The 19790-nt window shown below is 39.1% G+C and overlaps 1 protein-coding gene across 2 annotated transcripts in view; it reads left to right on the forward strand.

Annotated features, from left to right (window-relative positions):
* Positions 1–19790, forward strand: part of LOC145259204 (phosphatidylinositol-3,5-bisphosphate 3-phosphatase MTMR2-like) — a 108331-nt gene that overhangs the window by 24630 nt on the left and 63911 nt on the right. Inside the window, exon 1 of one of the 2 annotated variants that reach the window (XM_080117036.1) lies at positions 2776–3052. The exons of the other annotated variant lie outside the window; for it this stretch is intronic. Within the exon in view, the coding sequence (XP_079973162.1) occupies positions 2996–3052 (57 nt within the window). The 5' untranslated portion in view covers positions 2776–2995. Of the gene's footprint in view, positions 1–2775; positions 3053–19790 lie in introns of those variants that run through there. 2 annotated transcript variants of the gene reach the window in all.

Genomic DNA, 19790 nt, shown 5'->3' on the forward strand with positions numbered 1-19790 from the left:
GTCTATCTCTCCCTGTCTATCTCTCCCCCTATCTCTGTCTATCTCTCCCCCTATCTCTGTCTATCTCTCCCCCCTATCTCTGTCTATCTCTCCCCCCTATCTCTGTCTATCTCTCCCCCTATCTCTGTCTATCTCTCCCCCCTATCTCTGTCTATCTCTCCCCCCTATCTCTGTCTATCTCTCCCCCCTATCTCTGTCTATCTCTCCCCCCTATCTCTGTCTATCTCTCCCCCTATCTCTGTCTATCTCTCCCCCCTATCTCTGTCTATCTCTCCCCCCTATCTCTGTCTATCTCTCCCCCCTATCTCTGTCTATCTCTCCCCCCTATCTCTGTCTATCTCTCCCCCCTATCTCTGTCTATCTCTCCCCCCTATCTCTGTCTATCTCTCCCCCCTATCTCTGTCTATCTCTCCCCCTATCTCTGTCTATCTCTCCCCCCTATCTCTGTCTATCTCTCCCCCCTATCTCTGTCTATCTCTCCCCCCTATCTCTGTCTATCTCTCCCCCCTATCTCTGTCTATCTCTCCCCCCTATCTCTGTCTATCTCTCCCCCCTATCTCTGTCTATCTCTCCCCCCTATCTCTGTCTATCTCTCCCCCCTATCTCTGTCTATCTCTCCCCCCTATCTCTGTCTATCTCTCCCCCCTATCTCTGTCTATCTCTCCCCCCTATCTCTGTCTATCTCTCCCCCCTATCTCTGTCTATCTCTCCCCCCTATCTCTGTCTATCTCTCCCCCCTATCTCTGTCTATCTCTCCCCCCTATCTCTGTCTATCTCTCCCCCCTATCTCTGTCTATCTCTCCCCCCTATCTCTGTCTATCTCTCCCCCCTATCTCTGTCTATCTCTCCCCCCTATCTCTGTCTATCTCTCCCCCCTATCTCTGTCTATCTCTCCCCCCTATCTCTGTCTATCTCTCCCCCCTATCTCTGTCTATCTCTCCCCCCTATCTCTGTCTATCTCTCCCCCCTATCTCTGTCTATCTCTCCCCCCTATCTCTGTCTATCTCTCCCCCCTATCTCTGTCTATCTCTCCCCCCTATCTCTGTCTATCTCTCCCCCCTATCTCTGTCTATCTCTCCCCCCTATCTCTGTCTATCTCTCCCCCCTATCTCTGTCTATCTCTCCCCCCTATCTCTGTCTATCTCTCCCCCCTATCTCTGTCTATCTCTCCCCCCTATCTCTGTCTATCTCTCCCCCCTATCTCTGTCTATCTCTCCCCCCTATCTCTGTCTATCTCTCCCCCCTATCTCTGTCTATCTCTCCCCCCTATCTCTGTCTATCTCTCCCCCCTATCTCTGTCTATCTCTCCCCCCTATCTCTGTCTATCTCTCCCCCCTATCTCTGTCTATCTCTCCCCCCTATCTCTGTCTATCTCTCCCCCCTATCTCTGTCTATCTCTCCCCCCTATCTCTGTCTATCTCTCCCCCCTATCTCTGTCTATCTCTCCCCCCTATCTCTGTCTATCTCTCCCCCCTATCTCTGTCTATCTCTCCCCCCTATCTCTGTCTATCTCTCCCCCCTATCTCTGTCTATCTCTCCCCCCTATCTCTGTCTATCTCTCCCCCCTATCTCTGTCTATCTCTCCCCCCTATCTCTGTCTATCTCTCCCCCCTATCTCTGTCTATCTCTCCCCCCTATCTCTGTCTATCTCTCCCCCCTATCTCTGTCTATCTCTCCCCCCCCCTATCTCTGTCTATCTCTCCCCCCCCTATCTCTGTCTATCTCTCCCCCCCTATCTCTGTCTATCTCTCCCCCCCCTATCTCTGTCTATCTCTCCCCCCCCTATCTCTGTCTATCTCTCCCCCCCCTATCTCTGTCTATCTCTCCCCCCCCCTATCTCTGTCTATCTCTCCCCCCCCTATCTCTGTCTATCTCTCCCCCCCCTATCTCTGTCTATCTCTCCCCCCCCCTATCTCTGTCTATCTCTCCCCCCCCTATCTCTGTCTATCTCTCCCCCCCCCCTATCTCTGTCTATCTCTCCCCCCCCCCTATCCCTGTCTATCTCTCCCCCCCCCCTATCTCTGTCTATCTCTCCCCCCCCTATCTCTGTCTATCTCTCCCCCCCCTATCTCTGTCTATCTCTCCCCCCCCTATCTCTGTCTATCTCTCCCCCCCCCCTATCTGTCTATCTCTCCCCCCCCCCTATCTCTGTCTATCTCTCCCCCCCCTATCTCTGTCTATCTCTCCCCCCCCTATCTCTGTCTATCTCTCCCCCCCCCTATCTCTGTCTATCTCTCCCCCCCCCTATCTCTGTCTATCTCTCCCCCCCCTATCTCTGTCTATCTCTCCCCCCCCCTATCTCTGTCTATCTCTCCCCCCCCCTATCTCTTTATTTCTTTGTCCTTTCTCTTTCCTTTTCCCCCTCTTTCTTTCTGTTCTTTCTCTTTTTCCCTCCTCTTTCTTTCTTTTTTATCTTTATTTCTTTCCCCCTCTCACTTTCCATCTCTCTTTTCCCATCTTTTGCTCTTTCCCCACTCTTTCTCTTACCTTCTTCATTCTCTCTCCTATTTCTCCAATTTTATTGCAACCATTGTTTATTTCTACAACTTTTGCAGATTCTTTTACACACCTCTCTCAAACTCTCCTCCTTCTTCCTTCCTTCCTTCTTTTCTTTTTAGTGCCAATGCTTACATCTGCCATTTTTTTTTTGTTGTGCCGTTTAAATAAAATAGAGAAAAAAGCCCTTCCCCACTCCTCTGCTCCAGTTGCATTCATTAATGGTGCGCACACACACACACACACACACACACACACACACACACACGCTTTTTATTTTGTTCCTTTCGGATCTTTACAGCTGACTCGTCCATTATTGTCGTCGGTTCCTCCTCCTCTTCCGTTCTTTGATTGGAAGCAGAAATTGTGCAAACTATTGACATACCCCGTTCATTTCCATCGCCAGTTTGCAACACCGCAGAGGAATTCTTATTCTTTTCTTTTTTAACTAGAGTGGAACTCAAAAACCACCAACATTTTTAGGGTGAAATTCCCCAGCATGGGGGACTTGGGCTTTAAACTCTTGGGATGGCGCCCTGATCCCTTCCTACAAATGGTAAATGTGTTTTCTTTTTTGTTTTCTCCCCCCCCCTCTCGATCTTGTGCAAGGGCTTCGATTTTTTCCAGTTCTAATTTGATTCTCTCTATATTAAAAAAAAGAAAGAAATTTATGATGTATGTACTTGTGACGAAACGAAAATATCATATTCTAAAAATCACGTAAGTTGATCAAGTAGAAAGAAAATTATTTAAAGCGATTCATGGGAATTCATTGGCATTACAACATAACTCAATAATTTAAACGTGTGATTATCTCCCTTTCTTTTTTGTAAATTATTTTCAAAATTGCGGACAAGACAGCCGCTCTTCTGTTACTGATTATAATATTTAAAGAAAAAAACTACTTGATTAATTTATGTGATTTTTGAAATGTGATATTTTTGTTTCATGACGATCTTTTTTTTATAATATAGGGGAAATTCAGGACAAGAATCCTAATTTTCCATAATCATGTTTCTACTTTAGATAAATTTCATTCTTATCAATTTTTTTTTCTTTTCTACAAAATTTGCAAGATTTTAAAAACTTTGTAAAACTTTATTTCCATGTTTTGAATTTTCTTTAGATGTGGATTGATAATTTTAATTTTTTGGATTACTATTCTCATCTTGCATTTTATTCTCAGAACGTTTTGGCCGATGTAACTTTCTTTCTCCCTCCTTTTCTCCCTTTTTTTCACTCTCTTTCTCCCCTTTTTCATCTTCTTTCTCCCTCTTCTCTCTCTGGATCTCTCTCTCTCTCTCCCCCCTCTCTTTCAAGATCTTTTTCACTTTCCACCTTCTCTTTTTGGATTTTTTTCTCTAAACTATGAATTACTATAAACTATTCTTTTCTTTATAACCTTTGATTGTTTATATACGCAGATAGAGGATGACAGAAGTAAGAGTGATAGATGTATGAATAAGGATGAGAATGACAGCCAGAAACCTAAAACATGGGTCACTTAGTGAGTTAATCGCAAATTACAGCTAATTAGAACATTTACAATGGGAGATTTTTTAAACATTACTAAATCCTCAAAACTGAAGAATATATTAACATGTATTTTCTGTTAAAGTATATAAGAAAAAAAAAAACCCTTAAGGAAACAAATGTTGATTAACTGGTTTGTCTTAAATTCAAGAATCTGTATAGAATTTTGAAGAGAATGATTGTTTTCAGCACTTATTCATCTATCGTAGATCGAACACGAACTCAGTCTGGTTTAATTTAGTTTGTTTGAAAGCAAAGTAAAAAAAAAATATTAAAAAAAATTAAAACAGCAAAATCTTTTCTTCGAATATCGATCACTTTTTTTTATGTAAAAAACAAGATGTCTGTCTTTTCTTTTTTTTCTCATTGTGACAAATATTTGTAAAAACTCTTGGGATGACATACAGATTAATTTTCTCCTGATATTAATCGCAACTATCGTTGGATTCTTTATCTCGTCATTCTCTTTTTCTCTTCTTTCTTCCTTTCCTCTCATTTTCTTTCTTCCTTTCCTCTCATTTTCTTTCTTCCTTTCCTCTCATTTTCTTTCTTCCTTTCCTCTCATTTTCTTTCTTCCTTTCCTCTCATTTTCTTTCTTCCTTTCCTCTCATTTTCTTTCTTTCCTCTCATTTTCTTTCTTTCTTTCCTCTCATTTTCTTTCTTTCTTTCCTCTCATTTTCTTTCTTCCTTTCCTCTCATTTTCTTTATTCCTTTCCTCTCATTTTCTTTCTTCCTTTCCTCTCATTTTCTTTCTTCCTTTCCTCTCATTTTCTTTCTTCCTTTCCTCTCATTTTCTTTCTTCCTTTCCCTCCTTTTCTTTCTTCAATTCCTTCCTTCCTTTTCTTCCTTCCTTCCTTTTCTTCTTTCCTTCCTTTTCTTCCTTTCCCTCCTTTTCTTCCTTTGCCTCCTTTTCTTTCTCTCTCTGTCCTTTTCTCTCGTCCTCTCTCTCTCTCTCTCTGTCCTTTTCTCTCGTCCTCTCTCTCTCTGTCCTTTTCTCTCGTCCTCTCTCTCTCTCTGTCCTTTTCTCTCGTCCTCTCTCTCTCTCTCTCTCCTTTTCTATCTCTCTCTCTCTCTCCTTTTCTATCTCTCTCTCTCTCTCTCTGTTCTATCTCTCTCTCTCTCTCTCTCTCTCTCTCTCTCTCTCGCCGTCCTTTTCTATCTCTCTCTCTCGCCGTCCTCTTCTATCTCTCTCTCTCGCCGTCCTTTTCTATCTCTCTCTCTCTCTCTGTTCTTTTCTATCTCTCTCTCTCTCTCTCTCTGTTCTTTTCTATCTCTCTCTCTCTCTCTCTCTCTGTTCTTTTCTATCTCTCTCTCTCTCTCTCTCTGTTCTTTTCTATCTCTCTCTCTCTCTCTGTTCTTTTCTATCTCTCTCTCTCTCTCTGTTCTTTTCTATCTCTCTCTCTCTCTCGCCGTCCTTTTCTATCTCTCTCTCTCTCTCGCCGTCCTTTTCTATCTCTCTCTCTCTCTCGCCGTCCTTTTCTATCTCTCTCTCTCTCTCCGTCCTTTTCTATCTCTCTCTCTCTCGCCGTCCTTTTCTATCTCTCTCTCCTCTCGCCGTCCTTTTCTATCTCTCTCTCTCTCTCGCCGTCCTTTTCTATCTCTCTCTCTCTCTCGCCGTCCTTTTCTATCTCTCTCTCTCTCGCCGTCCTTTTCTATCTCTCTCTCTCTCGCCGTCCTTTTCTATCTCTCTCTCTCTCGCCGTCCTTTTCTATCTCTCTCTCTCTCGCCGTCCTTTTCTATCTCTCTCTCTCTCGCCGTCCTTTTCTATCTCTCTCTCTCTCGCCGTCCTTTTCTATCTCTCTCTCTCTCGCCGTCCTTTTCTATCTCTCTCTCTCTCGCCGTCCTTTTCTATCTCTCTCTCTCTCGCCGTCCTTTTCTATCTCTCTCTCTCTCGCCGTCCTTTTCTATCTCTCTCTCTCTCTCTCGCCGTCCTTTTCTATCTCTCTCTCTCTCTCTCGCCGTCCTTTTCTATCTCTCTCTCTCTCTCTCGCCGTCCTTTTCTATCTCTCTCTCTCTCTCTCGCCGTCCTTTTCTATCTCTCTCTCTCTCTCTCGCCGTCCTTTTCTATCTCTCTCTCTCTCTCTCGCCGTCCTTTTCTATCTCTCTCTCTCTCTCTCGCCGTCCTTTTCTATCTCTCTCTCTCTCTCTCGCCGTCCTTTTCTATCTCTCTCTCTCTCTCTCGCCGTCCTTTTCTATCTCTCTCTCTCTCTCTCGCCGTCCTTTTCTATCTCTCTCTCTCTCTCTCGCCGTCCTTTTCTATCTCTCTCTCTCTCTCGCCGTCCTTTTCTATCTCTCTCTCTCTCTCGCCGTCCTTTTCTATCTCTCTCTCTCTCTCTCTCGCCGTCCTTTTCTATCTCTTTCTCTCTCTCTCTCGCCGTCCTTTTCTATCTCTCTCTCTCTCTCTCGCCGTCCTTTTCTATCTCTCTCTCTCTCTCTCGCCGTCCTTTTCTATCTCTCTCTCTCTCTCTCGCCGTCCTTTTCTATCTCTCTCTCTCTCTCTCGCCGTCATTTTCTCTCTCTCTCTCTCGCCGTCCTTTTCTATCTCTCTCTCTCGCCGTCCTTTTCTATCTCTCTCTCTCGCCGTCCTTTTCTATCTCTCTCTCTCGCCGTCCTTTTCTATCTCTCTCTCTCGCCGTCCTTTTCTATCTCTCTCTCTCGCCGTCCTTTTCTATCTCTCTCTCTCGCCGTCCTTTTCTATCTCTCTCTCTCGCCGTCCTTTTCTATCTCTCTCTCTCGCCGTCCTTTTCTATCTCTCTCTCTCGCCGTCCTTTTCTATCTCTCTCTCTCGCCGTCCTTTTCTATCTCTCTCTCTCTCTCTCCTTTTCTATCTCTCTCTCTCTCTCCTTTTCTATCTCTCTCTCTCCTTTTCTATCTCTCTCTCTCCTTTTCTATCTCTCTCTCTCTCTCTCTCCTTTTCTATCTCTCTCTCTCTCTCTCTCCTTTTCCATCTCTCTCTCTCCTTTTCCATCTCTCTCTCTCCTTTTCTATCTCTCTCTCTCTCCTTTTCTATCTCTCTCTCTCTCCTTTTCTATCTCTCTCTCTCTCCTTTTCTATCTCTCTCTCTCTCTCCTTTTCTATCTCTCTCTCTCTCTCCTTTTCTATCTCTCTCTCTCCTTTTCTATCTCTCTCTCTCTCCTTTTCTATCTCTCTCTCTCTCCTTTTCTATCTCTCTCTCTCTCTCCTTTTCTATCTCTCTCTCTCTCTCCTTTTCTATCTCTCTCTCTCTCTCCTTTTCTATCTCTCTCTCTCTCTCCTTTTCTATCTATCTCTCTCTCTCCTTTTCTATCTCTCTCTCTCTCCTTTTCTATCTCTCTCTCTCTCTCCTTTTCTATCTCTCTCTCTCTCTCTCTCTCCTTTTCTATCTCTTTCTCTCTCTCTCTCTCTCTCTCCTTTTCTATCTCTCTCTCTCTCTCCTTTTCTATCTCTCTCTCTCTCTCTCTCTCCGTCCTTTTCTATCTCTCTCTCTCTCTCTCGCCGTCCTTTTCTATCTCTCTCTCTCGCCATCCTTTTCTATCTCTCTCTCTCTCTCTCTCTCTCTCTCTCGCCGTCCTTTTCTATCTCTCTCTCTCTCTCTCTCTCGCCGTCCTTTTCTATCTCTCTCTCTCTCGCCGTCCTTTTCTATCTCTCTCTCTCTCTCTGTCCTTTTCTATCTCTCTCTCTCTCTCTGTTTCTCTCTCCACATTTTTTTTTCTAAAAATTACAAATTATTACCACCAGATATTTCACTTTTGGAGCTATTGGTAGATTCTTTTCTTTATTACCTTTGACTATTATTAAGAAGAGGGAAAGGGAGAATGATGGAAGTAAGAGTGACAAGTGTCGTATTAATAAGAAAGGATGGAATGATTTACAGAAACTTAATAAGACGTGGATCACTTGACAGATTAATTGTAAATTGCCTCTAATTGAAACAATTGTAATCAAAGATTTTTTTTTAACAGAACTAAATCACAAAACTCTTTTGTTATTAAAATACTAGCAGGATGCGTGTACCGGCCTTGCCCAGTGGAAGTTGTGTGTGTGTGTGTGTGTGTGTGTGTGTGTGTGTGTGTGTGTGTATATGTATATATATATATATATATATATATATATATATATATATATATATTGTCATCCACATACAGTACTGTTTTGTTGTATCACAACTCATCAGTGCGGCTAGACAAACACCTTTCCTCAGCCGTGGATTGAACCTACAACCGTCGCATTGACAGTCGGCTGCTCTCATCATTCGGCTACGAATCAGTGCCGTAAATATTTCTCATAGTGTGTATTAAATTCACACCCTCCCGTCACACAGTGCTCGAACCATCAGCTTGTTTACAAACAAATTAATAGTGAGCTTCGCTTAATCGCTTTTAAATACGCGTCGGGTGAAAATATATTTACAGAGTGCTCAACCCAAAGAGGGGGGCTTTTAATTGTCATCCACATACAGTATTGTTTCGTTGTATCACGACTCATCAGTGCGGCTAGACAAACACCTTTCCTCAGCCGTGGATTGAACCTACAACCATCGCATTGACAGTTGGCGGCTCTCACCATTCGGCTACGAATCAGTGCCGTAAATATTTCTCATAGTGTGTATTATGTTTTTTATTTTTTATTACCGTTTTATCTGTTTGGTTACATATGTTTCGGATATTGGACCGTGTTTACGATCTAACAACTTTGTCAGACCTTACAGAAATGGTTGGTTAGTATTAGGAAGAATTGTTTTTAGGAGCAGTACGGGAAAAAAAAAGGAGGGGGTAGAAGATAATAGAGGGGGAAGGCGGGTAATGACAATATTTCAGTTTTGAAATTTAAAGTATATTAGGTTGTATTGTGTGTGTGGGGGTAGCAGATTCAGGTAGGCTTGAGTGGAGATATGCGGATAGGGGGAGGGAGAGAGAGGATGGTAAAGAGAAAAGCAAAAAGAGAGGGGGGTAATGAGAGGAAGGGGAGAGTTTCAATTTTGAGGTTTTAAAATTTTGACTACTTGTTTTTCCTGTTCGATAAGGTATATTAATTAGGTGAGAGGGAGAGAGATAGATGGGAGGAAAGGGACGGAGAGGGAAGGGGGTTAGTACGGCTGTCATTTTTGGCAGTTGTAGGTGGTCGTTGTTCATTTCATAGTGGGTTGTTTTTAAACAGTTAAGAGTTAATACAGACGTTGGGGCACGCATAACAGCGCATAATACATATGCATACATACATATTACAGACCAATGTGTAGACACATAGGCATTGTTTTTATATGTATGTGCCTATGCAGATGTACATGGGTCTACATGCAGGCATATGCACACATACACGCAACTCTCGTACACATATATATACTCGCATATATATACAGATATAAGTACATGCTCACACATACATAAACATACACACACCCATTAGAGTACATATACGTGGATATACAGATCTCCAGTAAGAAGTAGATGCATACATACACATACAGACATATGCATCGTCTCTATATAATCCTATGTTTTTGTTATCTATAGTTTTTGGAGATTATATAGAATGAAGAGACCAACTAGGTCAGTTGCTTCTGCTGAGTCCAGGGATCCCATTGAGAGCTCAAATGATCCGGGTTGGTTCTTTTTAGCCCATTGGGTGTTTTGGCTGATTAGTACTGTTTTCCTAGATTTCTTGATAATCTCCATTTCGGATGGTTGTAGGTCAGAGAGTAGAGAGGCAAAGTCTAAGACCTCATCAAACAGTTCCTTTGATATTGAAGGATAGTAGCTTTCATTGTCGAACTGGATGAATGTGGCCTTCTTTTTGTTTTGAATATTATTGAACCATGTAATGGTGTCATTGGTGTTAATCCATTGGTTTAGTTCATATTTGGTTTTAATTTCTAAATTAATTCTTTCTAGTATTCTTTTACTTATTCTTCCTATTTCTGACTTCGTGGGGTTTATAAGTCTCGTTTGAGGTCTTATTTGAAAGTTAGGTTTATGGTCCTTAAGTATAATGTATGCCTCCTTACTTGATAGTTTTCCTACTCTGTTGCTAATTTTCAGTGTGTCAGCAATTACGACTAAAACTCCCCACATTTATATGAATGTACATACGTGGCAACTTGTATGGATATCTGTGCGTATGTATATATATATATATGTACTTTTGTGGGTATGCCGGAAACACTACTATATTTAACACACCTACTTACTTACCTATGTGCATGCCTATATCTTCACATGTATGTGTATGTGCAGGCATGATTGGACTTATGTATGTATCCCTGTCTGTGTTTATGTTTATTTCTCTATATACGTGGGCATGATTGTGTATTCATGGGTCATTTGTATGCATGGATATATATTTGTGTCTATGTCTCCGTACAAGTGTATCCGTATGCGTGCATCTGCTGGCCTTTGTGACTATATGTGTGTATGTATATGCGCATGAGTGAGCATATATGTACAGATGTAGCTATGCCTGGATTTATATACATATATGTGTCTGTATGTCTATACCCACAACACACCTCACACTGAAAATAAAGTTAAGCATAGCCACTGCCCAAGGCAACATGTTAGGAGCCCCCCTCTATGTATATGAACCTAATCATTTTTAAACCTTTATACCCCATTTAACCCCCCCCCCCACACACACACATTTTTTTTTTCATAGAAACTATAAAATAATCACCATCCAATAAACAAAGCAAATCAATACAGACCCCTAAAAAGTAAATCAACAACATGCATTTCGAACATAATTTTAACATGTCCACCTAACCTTGCATTATCTACACCCACTTATTTATTTATTCTTTATCTATTCATTCATTTATCTACCCTAACTTTACCTTACTCAGCATAAATACACACATCTCTGTGTATATATGTCTGTATATGTATGTATGTTTGTATTTTTATTAATGTGTATACTTGTATATGCTTATATATATTATATAACACCCGCAGTATTAACTAAAATAACTTAACTAAATTAAACCATGTACTACACTTATTTATTTATCATTTATTTATCCTAACTTTACTTTATTTACTAGGCATAGATGTATGTATGCCGGTATGCGTATGTATATATGTGCATGTGTGGATATGCATATATTTGTGTAATTGTGTGTATATATATATGTGCCTATATGGGTCTGCATATTTATATTTTATGAATATATATTGTTAGGTAATTATGCATACGTGTGCATGAGCCCGTGCGTATGTGTGTACTTATATGCATATGTCTGTATGTACGCATCCACTTCTTACTGGAGATATGTATATCCACTTATATGTACTCTAATGGGTGTGTGTATGTTTATGTATGTGTGAGCATGTACTTATATCTGTATATATATGCGAGTATATATATGTGTACGAGAGTTGCGTGTATGTGTGTATATGTCTGCATGTAGACCCATGTACATCTGCATAGGCACATACATATAAAAACAATGCCTATGTGTCTACACATTGGTCTGTAATATGTATGTATGTATATGTATTATGCGCTGTTATGCGTGCCCCAACGTCTGTATTAACTCTTAACTGTTTAAAAACAACCCACTATGAAATGAACAACGACCACCTACAACTGCCAAAAATGACAGCCGTACTAACCCCCTTCCCTCTCCGTCCCTTTCCTCCCATCTATCTCTCTCCCTCTCACCTAATTAATATACCTTATCGAACAGGAAAAAAAGTAGTCAAAATTTTAAAACCTCAAAATTGAAACTCTCCCCTTCCTCTCATTACCCCCTCTCTTTTTGCTTTTCTCTTTACCATCCTCTCTCCCCCTCCCCTTATCCACATATCTCCACCCAAGCCTACCTGAATCTGCTACCCCCACACACACAATACAACCTAATATACTTTAAACTTCAAAACTGAAATATTGTCATTACCCACCTTCCCCCTCTATTATCTCCTACCCCCCCCCGTATTCCTCCTAAAAACAATTCTTCCTAATACTAACCAACCATTTCTGTACACGGTCCAACATCCGAAACATATGTAAGCAAACAGATAAAACAGTAATAAAAAAATAAAACACATATTTGCTCTGCAATAGTATTGAGCACTCTCTTCAGGTTTTTACTAATTACCAGTTTTACCAAACTATATATATATATATATATATATATATATATATATATATATATATATATATATATAAAATCTCTATCTCAACTATTATATAAAAGTCACTTTGTGTGTGAGTTCCTTTCTTATAGGTTCCAAAAACGGCTTAGCCCATCTTTTGCGAATTTCACACAAAGGTAATTTATGTCTGGCAGTGTTCTTAGTTATATTTTGTACAGAAATTAATCTGAAAAGTATCAGTTATCAAAAAAATACTCTACCACTAAGTTATATCTCCAGATTATAATAACTGTGGTTTTTTTTAAGAAGAAATGATTTGATGAAATTTTATTATCTCCCTTGACTGTAGTAAACAAAATATTCCCTTGTAAAAATTATTCCTTTCTATCTATGGGAGAGAAAAAATAATATTATCTTTTCTCTCTGTCTCTCTCTCTCTATACATATATATATATATATATATATATATATAATCTGATTTTGTTTTGTTTCTCCATTTGAAGCTGATTTATAATTTCACAGTTATTGATCTTTCATCCTTTATTAATATAGCTCTAGGTAAATACATCTGTCGAGTTTACGTTATATACCTGCAGTACTTTGGGCACAGCGTTTTAAAAGTATTCATACATTAATTAAAACTTTGTTCTTTTAGACCTCTCATCTATTTCTCTCTACAATATATATATATATATATATATATATATATATATATATATATATATATATATATATATTTTATCTCATATTTTTGGCTTTCTATTTGCTCATGAAGAATCCTAAAAACTGAAAACTCAACAGGTGTGCTATTTTTTTTTTTTTTTTTTTGTACTCCATTTTTTTGCTTCCATAGAAATTGCTGAATGCTTATGTTGTCTGTTATCTTTACGTGATGCAAAAAGAATGCTTAGGTCTTAAAATGGATGACACTCAACCAGAAACTAATTTTCTTTTTCTACCTGATAAGATTGTTTTTTTGTACAGGGAATAGTTTATGTCAAGAACATTTCTAGAATTTTTTTTTTTTTATCCGAAAACTAATCCGTATCACATGAATCCATCTTTGTTGATAACACAGCATTTTTTTAATTTTTTTTTTTTTCTACTCTCTTAGTTTTATGAAATTTAGTATACAGGATGTGGACGGTAATTGTTTGCAAGAATACTGTCTAAGACAAAGCTTCCCGACGCTGTTTTGCTTGTACAGCCACTAAGAGCCATTTTATCATCTAAAAACTCTACAGTTTTTGACCAACTTGCTATTGATGCTGATAAAATTTTAAATCTTTATTTTTCCTTCGGGTAGAGATTCTAACTAGTTCAACTACTGACCTCAAAACAACCTAGTGATTCTATCACTGAACCCCAAAAGAATATAATAACCCGGGTCTTGAGCCTCAAAACAATCGTTAATCTGCTACTGAATCCCAGCACTATCTAGTGACTCTACTGATCCCCGGAAATGATCTAGCGACCCTACTGATCCCTGGAAATGATCTAGCGACCCTACTGATCCCTGGAAATGATCTAGCGACCCTACTGATCCCCGGAAATGATCTAGCGGCCCTACTGATCCCCGGAAATGATCTAGCGGCCCTACTGATCCCCGGAAATGATCTAGCGGCCCTACTGATCCCCGGAAATGATCTAGCGGCCCTACTGATCCCCGGAAATGATCTAGCGGCCCTACTGATCCCCTGAAATGATCTAGCGACCCTACTGATCCCCTGAAATGATCTAGCGACCCTACTGATCCCCGGAAATGATCTAGCGACTCTGTGGACTCTCAGAAATGATCTAGCAACTTAGCTACGAACTTTCTATTTTAAACATAAGGATGAGACTTCCAACCCAGAGTTTTCCATATAAATTCTTCGCCATATCTAAAAATTTCACATTTAAACTAAAAATTTTTGTTTGTTTTAAATTCAAGAAAACGCCACATCAAAAGAGTGACAGTAAAAAATTGGTCATTGTGTCGTCTGATAAATCTTTAATAAAAAATAAATGTTCCGATACAAGTTTATTGCTTTTCACACATATAACGGAGGTAATTACGATGCCTGTGATGTGTAGAATTTGAAATGGGTCTTTGATGTTTTGCAGAAAAACATAACCGACAATTGTTTTGATGTTAAAACACATTTTATTTTCTGCTGTGAGTCAAGTTGGATGTGCATGAAATTATCAATGCAATGAGAATAATAAAATTAATTTACTGAACCGTACAGTTATGCGTCACTTATGTGCTGCTGAAGAGTAAAATCAAAATATATTTTGACTAAACCTTGTGTTTTGAATCCTTGTTTCAACTGTAATCAAAATCCATTGTATAATTTTGATTCTAGAAAATGTCTCAAATTTATGAGTTTAACTTAAGGTCTTAAGAAGAAATTGAAATTCATGGAATCTTGCTCAAGTTGATTCCTTTTTATATTATCTATATCCTCAGACATTGTAAATTTAGATGTCCCAAGTTCGAATCTAATTTGTTCCACAAAAAATCACTTTCACTTAGGATGTTGGCAACCTTTATGTGGTCCCTCTCATAGTCTCTGATTTTTTCTAGAATGAATTCTGACTACAAAAATTATCAGGGAAGCCAATGCCAACAATAGAGATTTTGGATTCGTATTATATGATTATAATGACTAAGATTTTTTTTTTTTACCTTTTACTAAAAACTTTTACTTTCTAAAACTTATTTCAATATGAATTTTATATAAATTTAAATGGTCTCCTCAACTTCATCTTGCATGCTCCCAAACTAGTTGATTAAATAGGGTTAAATTGAGTAGGGTATTTCTGAACTCTCGGAAAAGGGGCCACTGTGAGTGAACAAAAGACACTTTTTACTATTTTTGTTTCAGAGGTAGTTTATATATTAACACGATAGTGTGTGTGTTATTTTGTGTGTCACGCTTTTTTCTCCCGAGTTACTGTTGTTTAATTGTTATGACCTTCCATTTCTTGTAATAAATAATTTGCCAAAAGTCATCTATTTTTTTTTTTTTTTTTAATAAATAATTATACCAAGAATTTTTCGTAAGTTTTGGTTTCGGTTTCGATTATAGCTGAAAGAACTAAAAAAAAAAAATGTGTTTTTTTCTTTTTTTTTTTTCTTCTTCATAAGTTTGGGTTTTGGTTTCAATTCAAGCTGATGTATCCAAGTTATTTGGATATATTTTTTATTTTTGAAATCACAACTTATATATACATGGGGTTCTTATATATAAGAATCGATAGAAAATTGACTCTGTAATAATATATACAAAATCTGCATGAATTAAAATATCATATTTAAGCGTAATTTACGACCGGGCTATGCCGGGCGTCCCCATCTAGCTTAGATAAATACTTTTGCAGTTTTAACGAAAGAGCTACAATAATATCAAGGTGTCTCTATTTACGCTAAACATCCACTGAAGATCAACATCAACATATGAAAGAGTTTGCTGTGGAATTTCCACAGGTCCCGCTAGTCTACATGAATGTCTAAAAGAAAAAAAAAAAAAAATCTGCTACCATATCAGCCACATAATTTTTTTTTTTTTTTTACCCCATATTGGTGTATATGTGATAAATTGCAAACCCTGATAAAATCTAATAGAAGAATTTATTTCTGTGAAAATCTGCTACTATTTTTGTATTCAATGGGTCAGAAAACTTGAGTGAATTTTAAGGGTCACATCATGTTCCAACCCAAGCCACCTAATGTCTGAATTCCAAATCCTATTGGGTCCTGGATATGACCTTAAACTATATCCGATGGTTAGGCCCCAGCTTGCGGTTTTTGGGGATTGTGGAGCCACCCTTTAATTGCCATTGCTCCCAGGTCCACTCTGACCTGGAGTGGTAGTACCTGTTAGGGTCCCAACTATGGGTTAAATAGAAACCGACTTGCAAAAAACAAATATATTCTATTAAAAAAATTTTCTTCAAAATCACCGGATTCGGCCTTAAATAGCCTGGAAAGGGTTGGTATGCCGTAAAACAAAAAACCAAACAACCAAATCCTATTGGCAGATGGTCTTTACACTTTTACAAAGTATGTAAATACTTCCATTGGAAGATTCATGGAGAAATACAGCTTGACATCTGGGAGCATGAACCACTACCGATAACATCAAACGGAGAGGTGACAATGTTCTGCGACAAAGACATACAGGCGGGCAGATACATAAAAAAAAAACTAGACCATTAAGCCAAACATTGTAATATGGAGCCGCGCTTATTATTGATGTCATCATACCAAATGACCTTAATAGAGCTGAATGAGTTAAAAAAAAAATAAAATAAAATAAAATATCAGGACCTAAAAATGATTTAAAAACGACATGGTTCCTAAAAGAAATAAACATTAACCCAGTTATGATAGGAGCAGTTGGCCTAAAAAAAAATTTTTTTAAAGAAATACTTGGAAACTTAAAAATAATCTAGAATTACAGCCATAGTGAAAATTGAAGCAGGATGTTACAGCTGGATAATCTTCCTCATGCAAAAACTATTGCAGATTAAATTCACGTCTTAAGCTTGAAATAGCATTTTCATCAGTGTGTCAACAATCATAGTTAGAAATACAAATTTTACAGCCAGACGCTCTATTTAACCTTAAGCTGTTTTTTTTTTTTCTTTTTTTTACATGGGGGTTACCACTTATCAAGGCCCGAAGGCCACTCAGGGATAAGGGTTATTGCGTGTACAATCAATGAGATAGTATTGTTGTAATCATTAGTATTGGGGGTTTTGATAGAGTGTCTTACTTAAGGGGGCGGTTTGTCAGGAGTTTGTTTATGTTGGACTTGAAGACGTCCAAGTTGTAGTCAGGTGGGAAATAGGCAAGCGGAAGAGAGTTCCACTGGCGTGCAGTTCTAAGAAAGAAGCTTTGCTCATGGAATCTACGTTTGGATTTAGGCACAGATAAAGAGTGGGGAAAATTGTTGACAGTAGTTTCAGCCAGACGTGTGTTTCTCGTGAAAGATTGGCGAGGGGAGACGAGGGATTGGAGCTCAGACGAGCACCTGCCATGGAAATAACGATAAAACAAAGACAGGCTCGCAACGTCTCTTCTGTGGGAGAGAGGTTGCAGGGAAGAGAAAAGGGCATTCCCCACTAAACCACAAAGTCTATTTTGTACTCTGTCAAGGCAGGATAGGCTGTTTTTAGCAGCTCCTACCCAGATGTGGCAGCAGTACTCCGTACTTGGCTTTTATACAGATAGAGAATTGCATTAGTAGCGAGATATCTTCTGGAGCGGTAGAAGGATCCCACGATTTTCCCAGCATCCCTGGCAACAGACTTGATGTATGTGTTCCATTACAGATCAGGAGTAAAGGTCAAACCCAGAAGCTTGTCAAAACATGGAGCCTCCCCAAGACGAGAGCCATCCATTTCAATTGATGCCAGATGGGGATCAGAGCGTTGGTGATGTAAAGATAGAAGCTGTTACAGATCTGACGTCTGTTTGTTTTATCAAGAGACACCTAAAGTGAGTTACAAGTCAAGATCGTTTTTACATCAAACAAGGCATATTGCCACTTGGACGTAAGGTGCAACTATTTGGGATTTTATCTGCAGGGGACTATGTAAAGAGATGAGCAAGATATCTGTTCACATTACATTTAAATTTCTGCATGCCAGTCTAGTCAGGAAAGCAAGAAGCAGGGAAAGAATTCCAAAGTTTAGCAGTCCGAAGGAAGAAACTATTAGTGTAGGCTTTCCTGCATCTAAGGATCTCTACAATAAAGGGGTAGGATTTTGCTGCTAGACGAGTTTATCGGTATATACATTGAGGGGCATAAATACAATAGGTTTATCAGAACAGCTATAATATAAATCTCACCTGTCTGTTTAACTCTTTTTTTTTCATTTTTCTTAAACTTTTTCTTCTAGGGGATGGGACATCCAACCAGATGTCTGACATTTACCCCTATTTTAGTGAGTCCAACCAAGAGATCTTTTCAGGATTCTAGCCGTCCCTTTCAGTGCAATCGTTTGTATTTCACTTGCACTTGGTTCACCGGGTATGCTTGCTATGTACTTTTTTCAATGTATGTATGTTTGTATGCCTGCCTAAAACTTTCGACAGAAGCGACGGCTTATCACGAGATCTATATTGTTTTGTAGCTCGACCCTTTGGACGACAAATATCGAAAAATTAGCTAAAAACATTAATTCCTTCACTCTTAATTGGTCACTTTTCTACAGGGAGGGGTCGCTTTTTTCGCTGATATTTTCGAAAGTCATCGTCTTCTTTTCGATTGCCTAGCCTTAATTTAAACCTACATCACTTCCGGTTTGGCGATGGGCACAACAGCAAAGACGTCACATTGCAGTGATGGGACAGGGGTTGAAACTTGGTTGATAGTGCGGGACCTATTAGATTGGATACTCCTTTTTTTTTCTTTTCTTAACCTTGTCCAAGGAGAGACTGGTGGTGGATATACCAACTCAAATGTGGCAACACTACGCCATACATGGGCTAATGGTGGGTGTGTAGAGATACAGGATACTGCCAGGTGTGACTAGTTTTCTAGCATGGTAGAGGGAGCCCACTTTCTTTGCAGCAGCCTTTCCAATGTCCTCAATGTATTCATTCCAGTTCATGATGATAGACTGGCAAAAATATATATTCAAAAATTCATTATCAATTCATGATTATAATAGATTATCCCATCAGACTAAAAACCTTGGTGTGCCAAGTTCAAATCCAGTTTGTTTCACATAAACACTTTCATCAAACACTTAACCTTGTCTAACGTCTTGGAATGGGCGTAAATTTATTGAATAAATATATAAGATTTCATAAAAATTTCATCATTTTGAATTTTTTTTTTTTTTTTTTTTTTATTAAACAAAAAATCCACAACATTTATGTTAAAAAAGAGTAGACGTTTTGTGGGAGTGCCATATCATAATTTTTTTACAGCTGCATAAACCGCTAACTCAGGCACCGCCAGTAACCATTGCGATAATTGCACATTCACGATTTAATCATAACCCAATTTAAAACTGTCATCATCGTCATCATCTTAAGTATTCACTTGGAGTTTTCATTTTGCTCATTGACAATGACAGGTGTTCTCTGGAGTCTTCCGGCCTTCTCCACCTGTTTCGATAAGCATTGCAAATAATTTTGCATTATCGCAACAACCGTTTACCATTGACTTTTTACTGGCAAAAACTGGAGTTTGAATGGCAACGAGCCTCCCTGAAGTTGCAGTACTCTCCACAACCTCCTCAGTCTTTCCATCCTCCTTGACCCTTCACAACATGTATTTGTACATGTCTCCTCAGATTTCCAGATTTGATAACCTCTGCAAATGAATTTGCGTTGTTGCAACAGAGGCTTGCCATGACCACTTAATGTGCCACCAATCAATGCAAACTCCACCATATTTTTTTCTTGGGTGCGGGTGTAGTTAACTTACAGTTTTGTGATTTTAGTTCTATGTGATATTCCTGTCTATTTTTTTTCTTTTACTTCTGTTGCAGTTTCCATATAACTGGTTAGTGTGTTTATCTCATCTGGATTAGTTGTCGTATTTGAGGGTTTTTTAATATTTCAGTTATTTTCGTCCATTGTATAGTCTTTATTATTACTTGTGGCATAGATACTGAAGAGGCTTCCGATAACTTCCCAGTCAATGGCAGTGTCAAGCAGGGCTGCGTACTTGCTCCAATGGTCTTCAG

The sequence above is a fragment of the Euprymna scolopes genome, chromosome 34 (genome assembly GCF_053919585.1).
Source record: "Euprymna scolopes isolate OS-2025 chromosome 34, ASM5391958v1, whole genome shotgun sequence".
Taxonomy (NCBI): Eukaryota; Metazoa; Mollusca; class Cephalopoda; order Sepiida; family Sepiolidae; genus Euprymna; species Euprymna scolopes.